This window comes from Orussus abietinus, unplaced genomic scaffold (assembly GCF_000612105.2).
Source record: "Orussus abietinus isolate OABI.00-Male unplaced genomic scaffold, Oabi_2.0 scaffold573, whole genome shotgun sequence".
In the NCBI taxonomy this organism is placed as follows: Eukaryota; Metazoa; Arthropoda; class Insecta; order Hymenoptera; family Orussidae; genus Orussus; species Orussus abietinus.
The window spans coordinates 7,625-26,108 of record NW_019395663.1 but is presented as its reverse complement, the minus strand read 5'-3'; the positions used below and the strand labels follow the sequence as shown (position 1 = coordinate 26,108).

Genomic DNA, 18,484 nt, shown 5'->3' with positions numbered 1-18,484 from the left:
TTCCCTAGACCAGCAATTTTGATGTTGAGTCAAATTGATCAATCTAAGTAGGGGGGAATGAAGAATTCCCTAGACCAGCAATTTTGATGTTTGAGTCAAATTGACTAATTTCATGAAAAATAGGTATATACCCAGCATCCGGCAATCTAATGTTAATGTAGGGGAGAATGAAAAATGCCCTAGACCAGCAATTTTGATGTTTGAGTCAAATTGACTAATTTCATGAAAAATAGGTATATACCCAACATCCGGCAATCTAGTGTTAAAGTAGGGGGGAATGAAAAATTCCCTATACCAGCAATTTTGATGTTGAGTCAAATTGACTAATTTCATGAAAAATAGGTATATACCCAGCATCCGGCAATCTAGTGTTAAAGTANAACCGTTGCCGACTCTACGTGCGGGCGGCCGGGGGTCACCCACGTTTCGGCGCCTAGTCCAGAGGCGTCTAGCCGTTGCGTGAGTCCTATACGTGCAAAATACCCACGCATTTTTCGCCCGTTGCTAAACACCGCCCATTATGCGTCGCGTCTCCCTCATCCGAGCGAGAAAGTACGTTTGGGTTACCTCCCACCGGATTCGATGCTAACGCCATCTAGCGGTGGAAGTCCGTACCCGCTTTGGTGGTGAACGCCGCTAAGTCGGTAAAGTCCATAACTTCAATTCCTCCCGCCGAGTGGCGCCACCTTCAGATTTCGGTTCGATCTAAGGGGCGCCTCGAGGGTCCGATTAACGTATAAGTCGACGTCCTTATCGCGGGTCGATTTTTCGAGAACGATGTCTAAGAATTGATGTATAAATGCCGTCCTTACGACTCACGCGTCGGTTTCCTTGGACGGGGCTAAAAATGTACGTACAAGTGACGTCCTTATCGCTTACGAGTCGATGATCGAAGATTCGTGTACAAGCGACGCCCTTACCAGTCGCGAGCGATTTTCGAGGTCGACTTCTAATTTTACGTGCCCTCATCCTTAGCGGGTCGGTTTCCAAGAACGACGACTTTCTCCCTCGCGAGTCGGTTCTCGAGGACGAGGACGACCGGAGAGTGCGGGAAGCGGGCAGCGCGGGCAGTGAGCGGTTCGTCCGCACCCCGGCGGCCGCGAGGGCCTCGCCGTCGATTCCGCGGCCTGTCCGCGTCCTCCAGGAAGCACTCGCGTCGGTCGGGGTGCGCCCTAAGGTAGATACAAGCGATGCCACTTCCCGGTAACCTGGGGACGAGTCGATCCTCCATATCCATCTCGGGGAACGGGAAAGGGACAAGAATCAGCCTTTCTTTTGCGACGAGATACACTCTAAAAAGAGTGTATCTCGATTACATGCTCGACAAAAAATCAAGATCGTTGGAATCAAAGAATACCCGGCAGGAAAATAAAAGGGCAGCGTCCAAACTTTGGAAGAAAAAAAAAAAAGAAAAAGCTAGTGACATTTTGAAGCGGACATCCGTCGCACGAAATGGCTTCGTTTTCTGAAAAGGGAGAGGATGTTTCGTTTCACGATGCCAGAGTGTATCTCCATTACATGCTCGACAAAAAATCAAGATCGTTGGAATCAAAGAATACCCGGCAGGAAAATAAAAGGGCAGCGCCTTCACTTTGGAAAAAAAAAAAAAAGAAAAAGCTAGTGACATTTTGAAGCGGAAATCCGTCGCACAAAATGGCTTCGTTTTCTGGAAAGGGAGAGGATGTTTCGTTCCACGATGCCACCGTATTCGACTCCTATTTCTCATTTGAAATATCCGCATCGTGACAATTTGCGGACAGGACGCAGGTCTGCGGATCGCAGGACGAAATAAGGACAAAGGACCTTGGAGAGGAAGAGGTCGGATCGCGCTCGTCCTCTTCTCCTAGAAGCAGACCCCTAGGGGGTCGATTCCGTATCCTCGACGAGAGCGCTCGCTTCGCGCCTGGTGGAGACGCGTGGTACTAAACCGACCCCCTGCTCTTGCACCCTCTCTTTCTCGCTCTCTCTCCTCACTCATACTCGCACAAATCTACTCACACGCGTACACACCTCGCTGAGATCTCTCGGCTTGACTTTCGCGCATAGGGCGATCGTTTCTCTTCGTCGTTCGTGGTATTCCTTAATTCCTTAACCAGTTAACTGTGATTGACGAGTATACTCGTCATGGAGAAGTGGCACGATTTTGTGTATCGACGAGTATACTCGTCATGCGTATAAAGTAGGGACCATTGGCTATTTAAAATTTAATTTTTGAGATAAACAAAACATATTCTCAAATTTCAAGATGTTTGGAATATTTTGAGGCCAGGCCGGAATAAAACAACGGAATAAAAAATATAAATAATTTGAGGTAAACTCATGCGCCCCGTGTGCACCGGCTGAAACAGCTTGCCATCTATTAGATATTAGTTCTTTGAATTCATATATATTATACAAGAAAAATAATGCAACGTTATCGCGAGTGAATTTTTTGCTGGAATTTCTTGAGGACACTATTGCATCGTATTTTCCCTTTGCAAAGTCCCATTATGTGTAACACCCTGTTTTGCCGAATACCACGCCACGGTAGGAATTTAAATTCTTGCCATCATATGCATTTAATTTCTCTTGGGTTTTTCGTCCAATAAGTACGTAATATATGTTTAAGTTGGCCAAATAAATATACATTAGTAATAAAAGTGTGAATTTTAGAAAATAAACCCATCCTTTTGATCCAGTATCTTAACAGCGACATCTACTCTGTGATTGACGAGTTACTCGTCATGCGTATAAAGTAGGGACCATTGGGTATTTAAATTTAAATTTCTGAGATAAACAAAACATATCCATATAGGTACTCGCTCGCAAAAGGGGGCACCACAGCTAACTGGTTAATTCCTCGACGTACTTAATAATTTTTTTTTTGTTTATCCGTTTTCATTTTCTTCGCGTCTCCCCCTCGTCGCGTCGTATAGTAAAAAAATCGGGCGTCGCGGTCGGCCGAGCTCGATCGACCCTAAGCTGAGCTATATAAAAAGGTAACAAATTCAACAAAGAGTACGAAACTAAATCGGACGTTGTGTATCCTATATGTATATACACAAACATGTATATGCATATATGTATATATATGTGTGTGTGTATATATATGCACATATATCGAGCCGGTGAAGAGGGTAGGAAAGAACGCGGGACGCTCGGATATTTTAGGTCCTTGCTCGTTTTCTCGCCGGAAAAATCTTTCCCCCGTAATTGGGTAATTATTCTAGCTAAGGTTGGTACACTCGCGCGACTCGGGAGCAGGCGTGCCAACCGCCTCCTCCTCCTCGTCGAAAGAAATCCCTGGGACCCCGAAGATCCTTCTTCTCCTTCTTCTCCTCCAACCTCGTGCGGAAGCTCGGCCGTTGCTTCGTCCCGGCGATCCCCTCGAGGAAGGTCTCCACCGGGAGCGGCCGCATCCATCGTTGCCCTTGCGGAAGAGATCTTCTCTACACCAGGTTGTACTCCCTTAGGTTGGACTGCAGAATCGTGTCCTTCACAGCCGCGAACACGAATCTGATGTTCTCCGTGTCTGGGGAAAAGGTCGTCTGGTTTAATTAAAGGGTTAAGGTCGTGCGAAAAGGGCCTCATCGTGTACCTTGCTAGGAACTCGACTTACCCTTCCTCTCCATCCACCTTGATTTTTCTCCACATATAGTTTGCATGCAAAAAGGTGCAGAGAAACAAAAATCGCCACCCATCGCGAATACGTCCATTGATGTTTAAATTAGTCGTACTAGTCGTCTGGTTTAATTCAAGGGTTAAGGTGAAGTGAAAAGGGCCTCATCGCGTACCTTGACATGAACTCGACTTACCCTTCCTTTCCATCCACCTTGATTTTTCTCCATTATAGTTTGCATGCAAAAAGGTGCAGAGAAAACAAAAATCGCCACCCATCGCGAATCTGTCCATTGACCTCTAAATTAGTCGTACTAGTCGTCTGGTTTAATTCAAGGGTTAAGGTGAAGTGAAAAGGGCCTCATCGCGTACCTTGACATGAACTCGACTTACCCTTCCTTTCCATCCACCTTGATTTTTCTCCATTATAGTTTGCATGCAAAAAGGTGCAGAGAAAACAAAAATCGCCACCCATCGCGAATCTGTCCATTGACCTCTAAATTAGTCGTACTAGTCGTCTGGTTTAATTCAAGGGTTAAGGTGAAGTGAAAAGGGCCTCATCGCGTACCTTGACATGAACTCGACTTACCCTTCCTTTCCATCCACCTTGATTTTTCTCCATTATAGTTTGCATGCAAAAAGGTGCAGAGAAAACAAAAATCGCCACCCATCGCGAATCTGTCCATTGACCTCTAAATTAGTCGTACTAGTCGTCTGGTTTAATTCAAGGGTTAAGGTGAAGTGAAAAGGGCCTCATCGCGTACCTTGACATGAACTCGACTTACCCTTCCTTTCCATCCACCTGGATTTTTCTCCCATATAGTTTGCATGCAAAAAGGTGCAGAGAAACAAAAATCGCCACCCATCGCGAATATGTCCATTGACGTCGAAATTAGTCGTCTAGATTAATTAAAGGGTTAAGGTCGCACGAAAAGGGCCTCATCGTGTACCTTGCTAGGAACTCGACTTACCCTTCCTTTCCATCCACCTTAATTTTTCTCCCATATAGTTTGCATGCAAAAGGTGCAGAGAAAACAAAAATCGCCACCCATCGCGAATCTGTCCATTGACGTCTAATTTAGTTGTACTAGTCGTCTGGTTTAATTCAAGGGTTAAGATGAAGTGAAACACCCTTCAAATCAGTCGATTGGAATACAACACTTTTTTTTAAGGGTATTAGACCTCCTGGAACCCGCTCGAATTTCTGGACAAACTTCCCAAAAGTTCGATATCAAGTAAAAAGCGAGGGGAGTCGTAAGTACCAATACTTAAGGTGAAGTGAAACACCCTTCAAATCAGTCGATTGAAATACAACACTTTTTTTTAAGGGTATTAGACCAAACTGTCCGAAACTTTGACACACATCAGTCCTGATCATCTAAGAATTGTCCTGACACATACAAAATTTGGATTTTGTAAACAAATTTTTTAATTCAGCCCAGACCAGAACCAAAATGGCGTCGAGCTCTCATATTTCAATCGATATACAATTATTGAAGGCTCTGATATGAGAATCGAAAGGGTCAGGACAATTTTACGACAATTTAGAACACTCTGGTAATCGATAAACTCGAATTTGAATGCTTTGGTATAGAAGCGCATACAAGACTTTTTTTGCCTTTATCCCGTTCAAATACGAGTTTATCGACTACCAGAGTGTTCTAAATTGTCGTAAAATTGTCCTGACCCTTTTCAATTCTCATATCAGAGCCTTCGATAATTGTATACTGATCGAAATATGAGAGCTCGCCGCCATTTTGTTTCTGGTCTAGGCTGAGTAAAAAAATTGTTTGGAAAAATCCAAATTTTCAATGTGTCAGGACAATTCTTAGATGATCAGGATGTGTCAAAGTTTCGGACGGTTTGGTCTAATACCCTTAAAAAAAAGTGTTGTATTCGAATCGACTGATTAGAAGGATGTTTCACTTCACCTTAAACAGGATTTACAGGATGGGTGGCAGTCGAGGCTTCAAAAGGACGATTCTACTGAACACAAATGCCATGTCGTCCTATAAAGCATATTTATTTTCCTCTGATAGGAGATCCATTTTAATACGCGGTTTAATTCGACGGACAGTCCCTTAAGGCAGTGCACGAGTCATTCGCGAATCTAGAGCGAACACGCACCCCCGAGCAAACAGGTGTAACGGGTACAGACGGTTGCCAATTAATTAATTACACGATTCACATCCCTCGTAATTCCATGCTCTTGTAATTGAACATTTACAGATTTACTCCTTGCTCTTCTAGTATTTTTTTTTCTTTTTTTTTACGTCGCGCCGGAATTATTTCTCCCGATGGAGTGCTTAAAAAAATGAATCCCATTTAACGCTACACCTGTCAGGAAATTCCTAAAAAACGTTTCTGTAAACTAATCCTGAAAATTTAAATCCCGCAGGTAATTAATCGGCCATCGACTGTACGACATTGTTTAACCCTCTGTAATGCAATTATTATAGTTTATAAATTTACCGAGAATAATGAGGTGCTACGTTAAGTCTCGCTGGAAAAATCGAAGAGAAGAAATGAGCCCATAATTATGAGTGGTCTAAGTCAAAATTAAAAAAAAATGAGTTTATCAGTTATTTTACCCCATATTATTTTAAACTAAATTAATTCAATGTAATTTTTTGCGATATTGTCAAAAATGAACCATTAGATAGTGACTGTAATTTCAATATTATATGGAATTCATTTAGTGTTAATTATGAAAGTGGTCTAAGTCAAAAGTTTAAAGAAATGATATAAACATAACCTTAAAATAGCACGTGGCCCTCCTTGGCGGGTTTTTGAACTACACGATAAGCCGACAAATGACAATCAAACGATAACAGAAACGACAATACTTTTCGGTCTACCTAACAATATATGGAATTCATTTAGTTCTATTTTGAAAGTGCATTAATTCAGTTGGGCTCTTCCGAACTAATTATTGGCGGAAAAATAATTTATATATTTTTCCACTATGTCAACAGATAGCGGTTCAGTTACCTAACTTACGTTAATGACAACGTACTTATTATGTGAATACGTTAATTATTATTCAGATATGATATGATTTGCATATATTATACGACCACGTAATACTTCTTTAAAACAAAGATATTATGTGTTTATTACCATACATCCCTCCAGTTTGTCAGAAACATTTTAAAAAATATNTTTATTCAAATGCAATGCATTAAATATCTCGAAACAAGAAATATATTACTTAGACCACTTTCATAATTATGGGCACAAATATCAACAAGGGTATGGAGACTTACAGAGGGTTAAACATTAATAATTAAACTGTGCTTGGATCGTCGGTTTGGGAAAAGAATGATGTGTCATTTGTTTATGACTCCTCGCACGCCACTTTCATATCGCCTTAATGTCATAGCCGGCCCTGCAGCGTACAAAAGTTCCCCGTCAGAGAGTCGCGTTTCGACTAAAAAATCGTCTGGGTTTTTGTGCAAAACATAATATTGTCTCCGGTGACCATGCGAGATGCAATTACGTTACCGGTCACCCTCGACGTGGGCTCGGAAAGAAAAAAGGAAGTTGCGAGTGACCCGAGCCAATTGGTCTCCAGATGGCTGAAGGAGTAACGATAAATCGTAGCGACTTGCAATTCCTACAATTAAATCGAGTTCTTACGCAGCATCCATCGGTATAACAATGACGTCGATCCGCTCGGATTAAGGTGAAGTGAAACCCCTTTCAAATCAGTCGATTCGAATACAGCACTTCTTTTTAAGGTGAAGTGAAACACGTCGAGGAACAACGTCGATAAAGGTCTTTCTTAATGCCTACGTTGCCGACGTTGGTTTTTATATCGACAGCTAGGTCGAATTATATTGGGTATTGTACCAAATGGCGTACTCCACCTGTCGTTCTCGTACAATAATTATAAAAAAATCGAAGTAAAACTCCAGAAATCCTCTGGATTCATGCTTTCTGGGGCCTTAATTGACTGCAGAGGGACCCCCTGCGCCATCTGTGATTTCCAGGTCAATTAAATTTTCACTCCGAGACCTCGTATTACCATGGTTTTGGCATAGAAGCGTATACAACACTTTTTTTGCCCTTATCCCGTTCAAATGCGAGTTTATCGATTACCAGAGTGTTCTAAATTGTCGTAAACTTGTCCTGACCCTTTCGATTCTCATATTAGAGCCTTCGATAATTATATATCCATTGAAATATGAGGGCTTGACGCCATCTTGGTTCTGGTATAAAAAATGTCTGGCATACAAAATTTCGTTAAAAAATCCAAATTTTGAATGTGTCAAGACAACTCTTAGATGATCAGGAGCGATGTGTCAAAGTTTCGGACAATTTGGTCCAATACCCTTAAAAAAAAGTGTTATATTCGCATCGACTGATTTGAAGGGGGTTTCACTTCACCTTAAGGGTATTAGACCAAACTGTCCGAAACTTTGACACGTCACTCCTGATCATCTAAGAATTGTCCTGACACATACAAAATTTGGATTTTATAAACAAATTTTTTAATTCAGCCCAGAACTGAACCAAAATGGCGTCGAGCTCTCATATTTCGATCAATCTACAATTATTGAAGGCTCTGATATGAGAATTGAATGGGTCAGGACAATTTTACGGCAATTTCGAACACTCTGGTAATCGATAAACTCGCATTTGAACGGGATAAAGGCAAAAAAAGTGTTGTATGCGCTTGTATACCAAAACGATGGTAATACGAGGTCTCGGAGTGAAAATTTAATTGACCTGGAAATCACAGATGGCGCAGGGGGTCCCTCTGCAGTCAATTAAGGCCCCAGAAAGCACGAATCCAGAGGATTTCTGAAGTTTTACTTGGATTTCTTTATAATTATTGTAGGAAAACGACAGGTGGAGTACGCCATTTGGTACAATACCTAATATAATTGGACATAGCTGTCAATATAAAAACCAACGTCGGCAACGTAGGCATTTAGAAAAATCTCCTTTATCGACGTCGATCAGGTTCCTCGACGTGTTTCACTTCACCTTAACCCGTCAGACTTATCGTAACGAGTCAAGTACCCGAATCCCTGTCTTGAAATCTGTTACTCGATCGCAAAAACCGCGGATAATCCTCGTGAAAAGAAAAACGGGGAAAAAAGGGGAAAAAACTCCGCCATTAGGCGAGATTGAACTCCTTGAGAGCGCTCTGCATGATAGTGTCCTTCACGGCGCAAAACACGAGCTTGATATTCTCCGTGTCTGATAAGCGGTCCCACACATGCAGCATGCAATATAATTAACAAGTTAACTCGTTAATAAACACATCTCCATTTTTAATCGAGAGAAATCAATTGAAATGCTTGGCACTTGCTCGGCTCTCAATTGAGCCGCTCAGTGCACACATCGACTAACTCCACTTTTTGAAAAATCTTAAATTTAGGTGTCAAAGCACTTGGTATAGTCATAACTTTTTACATTTATAATATCTTTCCTGAGTAATAGAGATTGACACCATTAAACGGCGAAATTTTTTTGGGCATTGAATAATAAGTAATTTATTTCAGAAGCCATTTTGATTAGCTCCATACTCTAATGTAAATCGTAGACGAATACCTGGCAGTATAGTATTATTGGATTATCTGTTGCGGCCGTACATCGACGCTTTTTTTTTTAACAGCCGAAGATGCTTTCCCCCTTTCAACAATATGAGTAATAAAATCCCATCAGCAAACGGATAGAAAGAAGCGCAATGCAGACGGTAGTTGGTATAACAGTGATCTCTCACGCTGAATGTTACCGTATACTTCACCAATATTACACGGACTACATATTTTTTGCTCTTTTCAACCTTACTCCCTGATTGTTTTTAAAGAACTAAATATTATACCGTTATAATCAAGATGAGTGAAACTAATAACAATGTGGATGTGGAAAGCAGGGATGATTCTTCGATACGATTTATCAGCAGAAAGTCTGGTGCAAGAAGACGTTTATCGCGTTTCTCGGATTCATCCGATTGCAACGGTACAAATCCCCCAACAAACCCATCGATTGGGAGGAAAAGAAGTCCTAATCCTGACAAATGGGCACGAAATTTACAAAAGCATAACGGAACAAAAGGTTCGGCATACAGGAATAGGGGAGGATATTTAATACCTGCAAAAACATTTCTCGATATAAAATGCAGACGATTATTTTTTCGCTATTCTTTCTTATTAATTTTATATACCGTTAGATGAAAACTATAACTGTATTTATGTATTCTACATTATATATTTGAAGTTATATTATAATAGGAGTTTTAAAAAAGAATCTACATTACTTCATCGCATTTCTCAACTTTTTCTTTTATGGAGTTAATGTGTGCACTGAGCGGCTCAATTGTCCCTTGTAATGGGCACGCGTTTCGATTGGTTTACCTCGATGTAAACACAAACCGAGAGTACCTCGAATCCAACCAAGGGAAGCAAAGGGAGAGAGAGAAAAAAAAAAGGCGTAAAGCATGCCCAGTAAAAGCACCTCGTGCATAATTACAGCCAATAAGCGGACGCGCTAAAAAGCCTACCTGTGGCACACGTGAAGTGGGAATAAATAATCTTCTCGGAATCCGGATTCAAGTCAACGAACATCCTCAGAATGAATTCTCTAGCTGTTAAGGCATCCCTCTGTGGGCCTGTGGAATATACAGCAAGCGGATTTACAGGTAGGGTTACTTCTACGTGCTCTTGGATTTTTCTTTACAATTTCTTTTCTTTTTTTTTTTTGGCCGAGCTAAGGGGATCAGGTGCCCGAATAATAATGCATATAATGCTGGATTTGCCACTTTAGCACAATTCAATAAAATTTCTTGCTATTTTATTGCACAAGGAAACAATTTGTTGCTCCTATACTTTGCCGAAAAATGGTGGCGATGTCAGCTTTATATAAAGCTAGCACTGCCACAATAATAAACAATTATTAAGTAAATGTTCATCGAGGAATTATATGCAAGAATTTATTGCTAATTAATTGCTCGCAGAAATAACCAAATTTCAATTTTTTTCCTCACCCCTAAAGGGGTGAATCGCCAACCCTAGTGCTGATGAATATCTTTGTAAAAATACAATTTTCAAAGCTACATTAATTAGCGATTAATTCCCACGTGAACAAATAGTTCGATTCTTCCATGTTTTTCATGTTTCTGTCCTGCGATCATCCCTAGGGGTGAGGAAAGAAATTGAAATTTGGTTTTTCCGCGAGCAATTAATTAGCAATAAATTCTGGTATATAATTCATCGATGAATATTTACTTAATAATTGTTTTTTTATTCTGGCAGTGTTAGGTTTATATAAAGCTGACGTCGCCGCCATTTTTCGGAAAAGTATAAGAGGAAAAAATTCTTCTCTTGTGCAATAAAATAGCAATGAATTAACAATAAATTTTATTTAATTGTGCTAAAGTGGCAATTCCAGCTTTACATACATCGAATAATACTAGCAACGGGAGGGGGACCGACCTCTAGGGGAACATCGTACCTCCGACTAAATCCAATATATGCTCCAAGGACAACTTATTGAATTAGAAACCAGCACTAATCAGGGAAACCTTTTCGTGGCCCTGTTAACGAGCTTCGTCCCTTGCATAACTGGAAGTAGCTCGGTAAATCCTCCAACTAGGAAAATGTTTGGTCGATGCCTATGCATAGATTACAACGCGTAACTGGATAGGTAACACGCGACTGGCAAAATTACTTACAAGCATTCCCAAGTGTCGGCCCCCGATCTCATTGATTTTCATACACGTTGAAGAACACAGAAATCTAAGAGACACGTGTTTTTTTATATCTGCAATGGTCCGCATTTAAGGGGTGAGACAACCCCCCAAAGTTTGGGGAAAATTGGATTTTTATAATAATTTTCGTAGGAGCAGTGGAGGGATTTCGACGAGACTTGGTATATACGTATTCTGTATAAGGACGGTGAAAACACAATATTGTCCAGCAATGCTACAACCCCCCAAGGGGGTGAACTATCCTTCAGGCGACATTTTTTTGTAATATTTATTAAACGAGCACTCCTACTTAAGTTCCACTTACGCCATGTGATTGCTCACAAAAAATGAAGAAATACGTGTTTTTTGCTTTTTGCCAATAAACATTTACACATCGGTTGTAAACAATGAATGTAGGTGGTATACGGGTATATTTCGACTAGGTATATTGGATTATATCGTGACCGATTCATTGTACATAAATCTTGTGAACGTGCTAATTCCTCAAAATGTCCTTGTTTTTCATAGCATGCAATTATTTATAAATAAATTTGAAAACAAGTTTAAGAGACTAAAATAGTTTCGCAACAGATCCGATGACGCAGTCATCACCCGTTTCCAACTAGGAATACAATCTCCTTGGTGAAACGGTAAAATTGGATTTTTACCGTTTTTACGATAATAGAGTTAGCGATATTCGTAAATAATTGCATGTTATGAAAACCAACGACATTTTGAGGAATTAGCACGTTCACAAGATTTATGTACAATGAATTGGTCACGATATAACCCAATAAAGCTACTCGGAATATACCCGTATACCACCTCCATTCATTGTTTACAACCGATGTGTAAATGTTTATTGGTAAAAAGCAAAAAACACGGATTCTTCATTTTTTGTGAGCAATCACATCGCGTAAGTGGGACGTAAGTAGGAGTGCTTGTTTATTAGATATTACAAAAAAATGTCGCCTGAAGGGTAGTTCACCCCCTTGGGGGGGTGTAACATTGCTGGACAATATTGTGTTTTCACCGTCCTTATACAGAATACGTTTATACCAAGTTTCGTCGAAATCCCTCCACTGCTTCTAGGAAAATTATTATAAAAACTGAATTTTCGCCAAACTTTGGGGGGTTGTTACGCCCCTTAAATGTGGACCATTGCAGATATAAAAAAAACACCTGTCTCTTAGATTTTTGTGTTCTTCAACATATATGGGAATCAATAAGATCGGGGGCGGACACTTGGGAATGTTTTATTGTTAGGATCACAGAGAGGCGCAATAGCATAATTACATCTACGAGTTTAGCTCCGTGGTACATTTTTTAAACAGACCTGTCGCGCAGGTGAAGTGAGAGTAACACATTCGGTCTGGATCAGGATTTTCTCTGAGGTACACCTTTAAGATGAACTCTCTGGCTGGTACATCCTGCTGTTTAGGGCCTACACCACAAAACTTGACCATGTACCGACGTATACTAACGAAGGAAATTTCTGGGTCGTCAAAGGGGTGTCTAGGATTCTTTTTTAGTTAAAAATATCTCTTAGTCTTAATTTTTAACGGCTACCAAAAAAAACTCACCGGCGTATTCGGGGAAGTAGTCGACCAGATGGGAGTACATAATTTTCTCCTCCAGCAGGTCTTTCTTATTTAGGAACAGAATAACGGAGGAGTGTTGAAACCAGGGATATGTTATGATCGTCTTGAAGAGCGCCTTACTTTCTTCCATCCGATTCTGTAAGAATGAAAAAGAATTAAAAATTCTCCCACGAGAAAAGAAATAAAAATGCAATGCTCACCTCATTCTCTGATTCAAACAGAATTTGATCGTATTCACTTAAAGCTACTAAAAATATAATGGAAGTGACGTTCTCGAAACAATGGATCCATTTTCTTCTTTCAGATCTTTGTCCGCCGACGTCTACCATCCTAAAAGCAGAATGTACGTTAATTCCAACATAAACATTAACTAACAACGCAAGAATGCAACCCCTACTAATTCCTCGTATAATTTCTTAGACAATTTCAATCATAATGACTATATTTTATTCCAGAAAAAAAGAATTTAAGAGATTAAGAAAAATCTGCAATCGAGAGACTGTATCAGTCGGAAAGGAGCCCAGGGTTTAATCAAGCTAAATGATAATCCATGCAGGATGATTAAATCGTCGTGACGAGTAAAAGAAAAGAAATAAAAATAAAAAAGAATCCTCAGGAATAATTTCAACATTTAATTCCATCGACGTTAGTAATTTCGACATGCAACATTCAACACGAATGAATCGTAAGAAACATCACAGAGAAGGGATTAATCATGAAATAATCTCCCATGATTATTTCAACTTTTGATCCCATCGAGTCGGTAATTTCGATAGCATGCAACGCGTTCACACGAATTTTTTTTAAGGTGAAGTGAAACACGTCGAGGAACTTGATCGACGTCGATAACGATTTTTCTAAATGCCTACGTTGCCGACATTGGTTTTTATATTGACAGCTATGTCGAATTATATTGTGTATTGTATCAAATGGCATATTCCACCTGTCGTTTTCGTACAATAATTATAAATAAATCGAAGTAAAACTCCAGAAATCCTCTGAATTCATGCTTTCTGGGGCCCTAATTGACTGCAGAGGGACCCCCTGCGCCATCTGTGATTTCCAGGTAAATTAAATTTTCACTCCGAGACCTCGTATTCCCATCGTTTTAGCAAAGAAGCGCATACAACACTTTTTTTGCCTTTATCCCGTTCAAATGCGAGTTTATCGATTACCAGAGTGTTCTAAATTGTTGTAAAATTGTCCTGACCCTTTCGATTCTCATATCAGAGCCTTCGATAATTGTATGTTGATCGAAATATGAGAGCTCGACGCCATTTTGGTTCTGGTTTGGACTGAGTAAAAAAATTCGGTTGAAAAATCCAAATTTTCAATGTGTCAGGACAATTCTTAGATGTGTCAAAGTTTCGGACGGTTTGGTCTAATACCCTTAAGAAAAAGTGTTGTATTCGAATCGACTGATTTGAAAGGGGTTTCACTTCACCTTAACGTTACAGAAGATGGATACGTTATTCCATCTACTTATTATTAAGGTGAAGTGAAACGCGTCGAGGAACTTGATCGACGTCGATAAAGATTTTTCTAAATGCCTACGTTGCCGACGTTCGTTTTTATATTGACAGCTGGGTCGAATTATATAGTGTATTTTACTAAATGACATATTCCACCTGTCGTTTTCGTACAATAATTATAAATAAATCGAAGTAAAACTCCAGAAATCTGGATTCATGCCTTCTGGGGCCCTAATTGACTGCAGAGGGACCCCCTGCGCCATCTGTGATTTCCAGGTCAATTAAATTTTCACTCCGAGACCTCGTATTCCCATCGTTTTAGCAAAGAAGCGCATACAACACTTTTTTTGCCCTTATCCCGTTCAAATTCGAGTTTATCGATTACCAGAGTGTTCTAAATTATCGTAAAATTGTCCTGACCCTTTCGATTCTCATATCAGAGCCTTCTATAATTGTATATCGATCGAAATATCAGAGCTCGACGCCATTTTGGTTCTGTTCTGGAGTGAGTTAAAAAATTGTGTTGAAAAATCCAAATTTTCAATGTATCAGGACAATTCTACAATGTGTCAAAGTTTCGGACAGTTTGGTCTAATACCCTTAAAAAAAAGTGTTGTATTAGAATGGACTGATTTGAAGGGTGTTTCACTTCACCTTAAGGTAACACCATAAAGATAAATAGAGGCTAAGCTCTTTTTACCCGACCGTCCTCGAGGATCTCATTTTCTTTTTGCACCCTAAACCTTAAATTAGTCCCGGGTGAACGCAGTAATCTTACGAGTGTTAGTACCTAAAGATGATGGAGTCCAGGTCAAACGGGTATTCTATAATTCCGGTTGTGGGAGCTCGAGCCCGAAGAATGTCTTGCTCGGTGGGGAGGAAGTCGGACTTTTCGATACGTTCTAGGTCACTAAGATAACTGCAAAACAAACCAAGCCACAGTCTTGACGGTGCATGCCATGCAGAAATATATTAAGGGCGTTTCTCAGGAGCAGGGCGACCTCACGATGCGACGTTATGCATGCTTCGTTGAATTTCTCTGGAAAGATTGCGGAAAAACGAGGCTCGAATTTCTCACGATCTCCGTCGTATCCCTCGAAATCGATTTGCAATCGGATACGGAAAAATCGTACGTACCCGTTACTATGACAAGAAAGAGAATAAGAGAAAAAGTGGACCGGTTAATGACCCTAGATAAGTCCGATTAAGGGGACGTGAAAGTGGCGTCGAAGAGGTATTGTTTATTAAACTTTTCTCCCAACTGGATTTACCGAATAGTTTGAAACTTTACAACGTGAATAGGGAAGGTATAAGGAAGGTCCTGAAACTCATGAAATTTCAATTGTTTCGATATTTGATTATATACATGTTCAACGTGTTTTAATAAAAATTGAAATTTCATGAGTGTCAACACTTTCCTTATAGCGTCTAATTCATATTGTAAAGTTTGAAATGATTCGGTTCATTACGTTCGGAGGAATGTTTCATAAACGAGATCTATGACGCCACTTTGACATCGCCTTAAGGGGACCTGAAAGTGGCGTCAAGAGGTTTTGTTTATAAAGCTTTCCTCCCAACTCGATTTACTAAATGGTTTAAAACTTTACAACATGAATAGGGAGACTATAAGGAAGGTCCTGAAACTCATGAAATTTCAATTCTTTTCAAATTTCTTTATACATATTTTAAAAATAGTTTATAAAAAATGAAATTTCACGAGTTTCAGAACCTACCTTAGGGTCTCCATATTCACGTTTTAAAGTATGAAACGACTTTGAGACACCCAATTCGTAAAAAAGTTTTCTGAACGATTGAGCTTTCGGACGCCACTTTCACACCCCCTTAAGTTAAACGTAGACCGAAGGTAGACCGAACGTAAACCGGGGCCGAGCCAAGGACAAGAAACAACGACGGACAAAGTGGTGAGAAATTAGTAATGGCGACCACGACATAGTTGCAGGCACATTAGACGATGCAGAGACAAGTGTCGGATGCAAGTAGCGGCCTTCTTCTTCCTCCCTCGGTCGGACATACCTAAACCGGATCTCTTCCAAGTCAAAGGGATACTCGATTATACCAGTGGTCGGCACTCTCACGCGAAGAATGTCCTGTTCTGTGGGGAGGTAGTCGGGGGCCGCCACCCGGTCTATCTCCATCAGGTAGCTGCAACATGGTTCTAGAAAACATCTATTCGAGAGAATTCTGGAGCCCCGGCCTCGCGAGGTCCCCGACAATTAAGGCCGTCCGAGTCCACGACCGGTGCAAACATAACGCCGCTCTCGTCGCCCTTTCTCCCGGGTGGAGGTCCGACCTCGGGTGTCTCGAGACGGTATCGACGGTAAGGACGGTATCGACGTTATCGACTCACTATTTGGCGGAATCCGTGAGCTGGTACTCTCGACGGCGGTCGTAGCATTCCTGGATCCCCGCGTCCGCCCAGAGGTCCTTGATGGCCTCGACGAAGGGGCTCTCGAACGTCGTCACGGTCTCGAAGTCCACGCCTCGGACGAGCTCTGCCTTTTCCTAAAAGAAGAGAAGGGCGTTATCGGTTGCGGGGGTTCCGGTACGTCCTGAGGAGAAGGAGGTGGACGCTCACGATATTCGAGGACTCCGCGTACTGGATCTTGAGGAGGTCCATGGCGCGGATCATGGACTGCATGGCCATGAAGATGTTCTGGTACACCAGCTTGATGAAGCCCCGCTTGTCGTCGTCCGAGTACCCGGAGCCGTGGATGATTCTCATCTGCTTGATGAAGGTGGACTTGCCCGACTCACCGGTACCTGGAAGCGAGAGGGAAATCGTCAGGATTGGAAATCGAGATGGACCCCGACAGGGGGTCGACGCTCCTCGTGGGAGAGGCGTGACGCTGAAGTTAGTTCACCTACTCCAAGCAAAGACTGCGCTGGTGTCGGGACTTTTCAGTCTGATAGAAAGAGAAGAACAGAGAAAAATTTATTCTAACCAATAGCGAGAGACTCCGGGATGCGCAGCGGAGATGCGCATGAAAATTGTCGGGACAAGTGAAGCAGAGTGAACCTAATCTCGATTAGTGGCAATATTTTTACAAGTNTATTTAATAAATGAATTTGAATAGCCCGCCAAATATTTTAGTTCGCGAAGAAGGTTTACTCCAACCGAAGATGGCGGTAGTGCATAAAGCGTTACACCCGAATACATGGCAGTGTCGAATCCCTGTATCCGGGAATTTTACATTTCGTTCCAAGAATCGGAACCTCTAATTTTGATCTCCGGAACGGTCTAACGTTCGATCTCATTTTCGAGGAGGAAATTCAACGAAACGCGGCGCCGTTTTCGTGGGTGTTAAGAAACTTGGTCGTGTCCGGGATTGGTTCTAATTAATTAATGGCCTCTTGGCCATTCATGCGATGCACAAAAGAATGATTAAACCATTGCAGCGGTAATTGGTAGTTGCCGCTCGCTCGGAGCTGCGTCTTAACGGCGTTCACCACCAAAGTGGGGACGATGACTTCCACCGCTAGATGGCACTAGCATCGAATTCGGTGGGAGGTAACCAAAACGTACTTTCTCGCTCGGATGAGGGAGACGCGACGCATAATGGGCGGTGTTTAGCAAAGGGCGAAAAATGTCTGGGTATTTTGCACGTATAGGACTCACGCAACGGCTAGACGCCTCTGGACTAGGCGCCGAAACGTGGGTGACCCCCGGCCGCCCGCACGTAGAGTCGGCAACGGTTGCCAAGGACGCCCAAGTTCCTCGCGGGAAATTCGAAAATACTGAAAAAGGTCCTCCACGGGGACAACGATTTTGAGCGTATTTCTCAACCGATCGAGCTCAACGGGTGCTCGTTTTAAAGATAAAATGTTGACGTGTGTTCATATGGGAGGGATTTTCGATCGAGCACCTCCTTCCTAGTTAAAAGGCATTGAAATTATGTCGTTGCACTTTTTTATATGAAAATGACCGCCCAAGAAGATTTTTCTAAATGCCTACGTTCGTTTTTATAGTGACAGCTGTGTCGAATTATATTGTGTATTGTACCAAATGGCATATTCCACCTGTCGTTTTCGTACAATAATTATAAAGAAATCCAAATAAAACTCAAGAAATCCTCTGGATTCATGCTTTCTGGGGC

The 18,484-nt window shown here is 41.4% G+C and overlaps 1 protein-coding gene across 6 annotated transcripts; it reads right to left on the bottom strand.

The window, feature by feature from the left end:
• Positions 1-530: 530 nt before the first annotated feature.
• On the bottom strand, positions 531-17,150 carry LOC105704382 (guanine nucleotide-binding protein G(q) subunit alpha; the record flags this gene model as incomplete). Of its 6 annotated transcripts, none has more annotated exon segments than XM_023433824.1 (8): positions 531-3,511; positions 10,112-10,219; positions 12,880-13,033; positions 13,098-13,227; positions 15,160-15,288; positions 16,404-16,532; positions 16,738-16,892; positions 16,966-17,150. In XM_023433824.1, coding segments are annotated over 8 exon segments (1,073 nt in total), but the record flags the coding sequence as incomplete, so codon positions are not given.
• Positions 17,151-18,484: the final 1,334 nt, after the last annotated feature.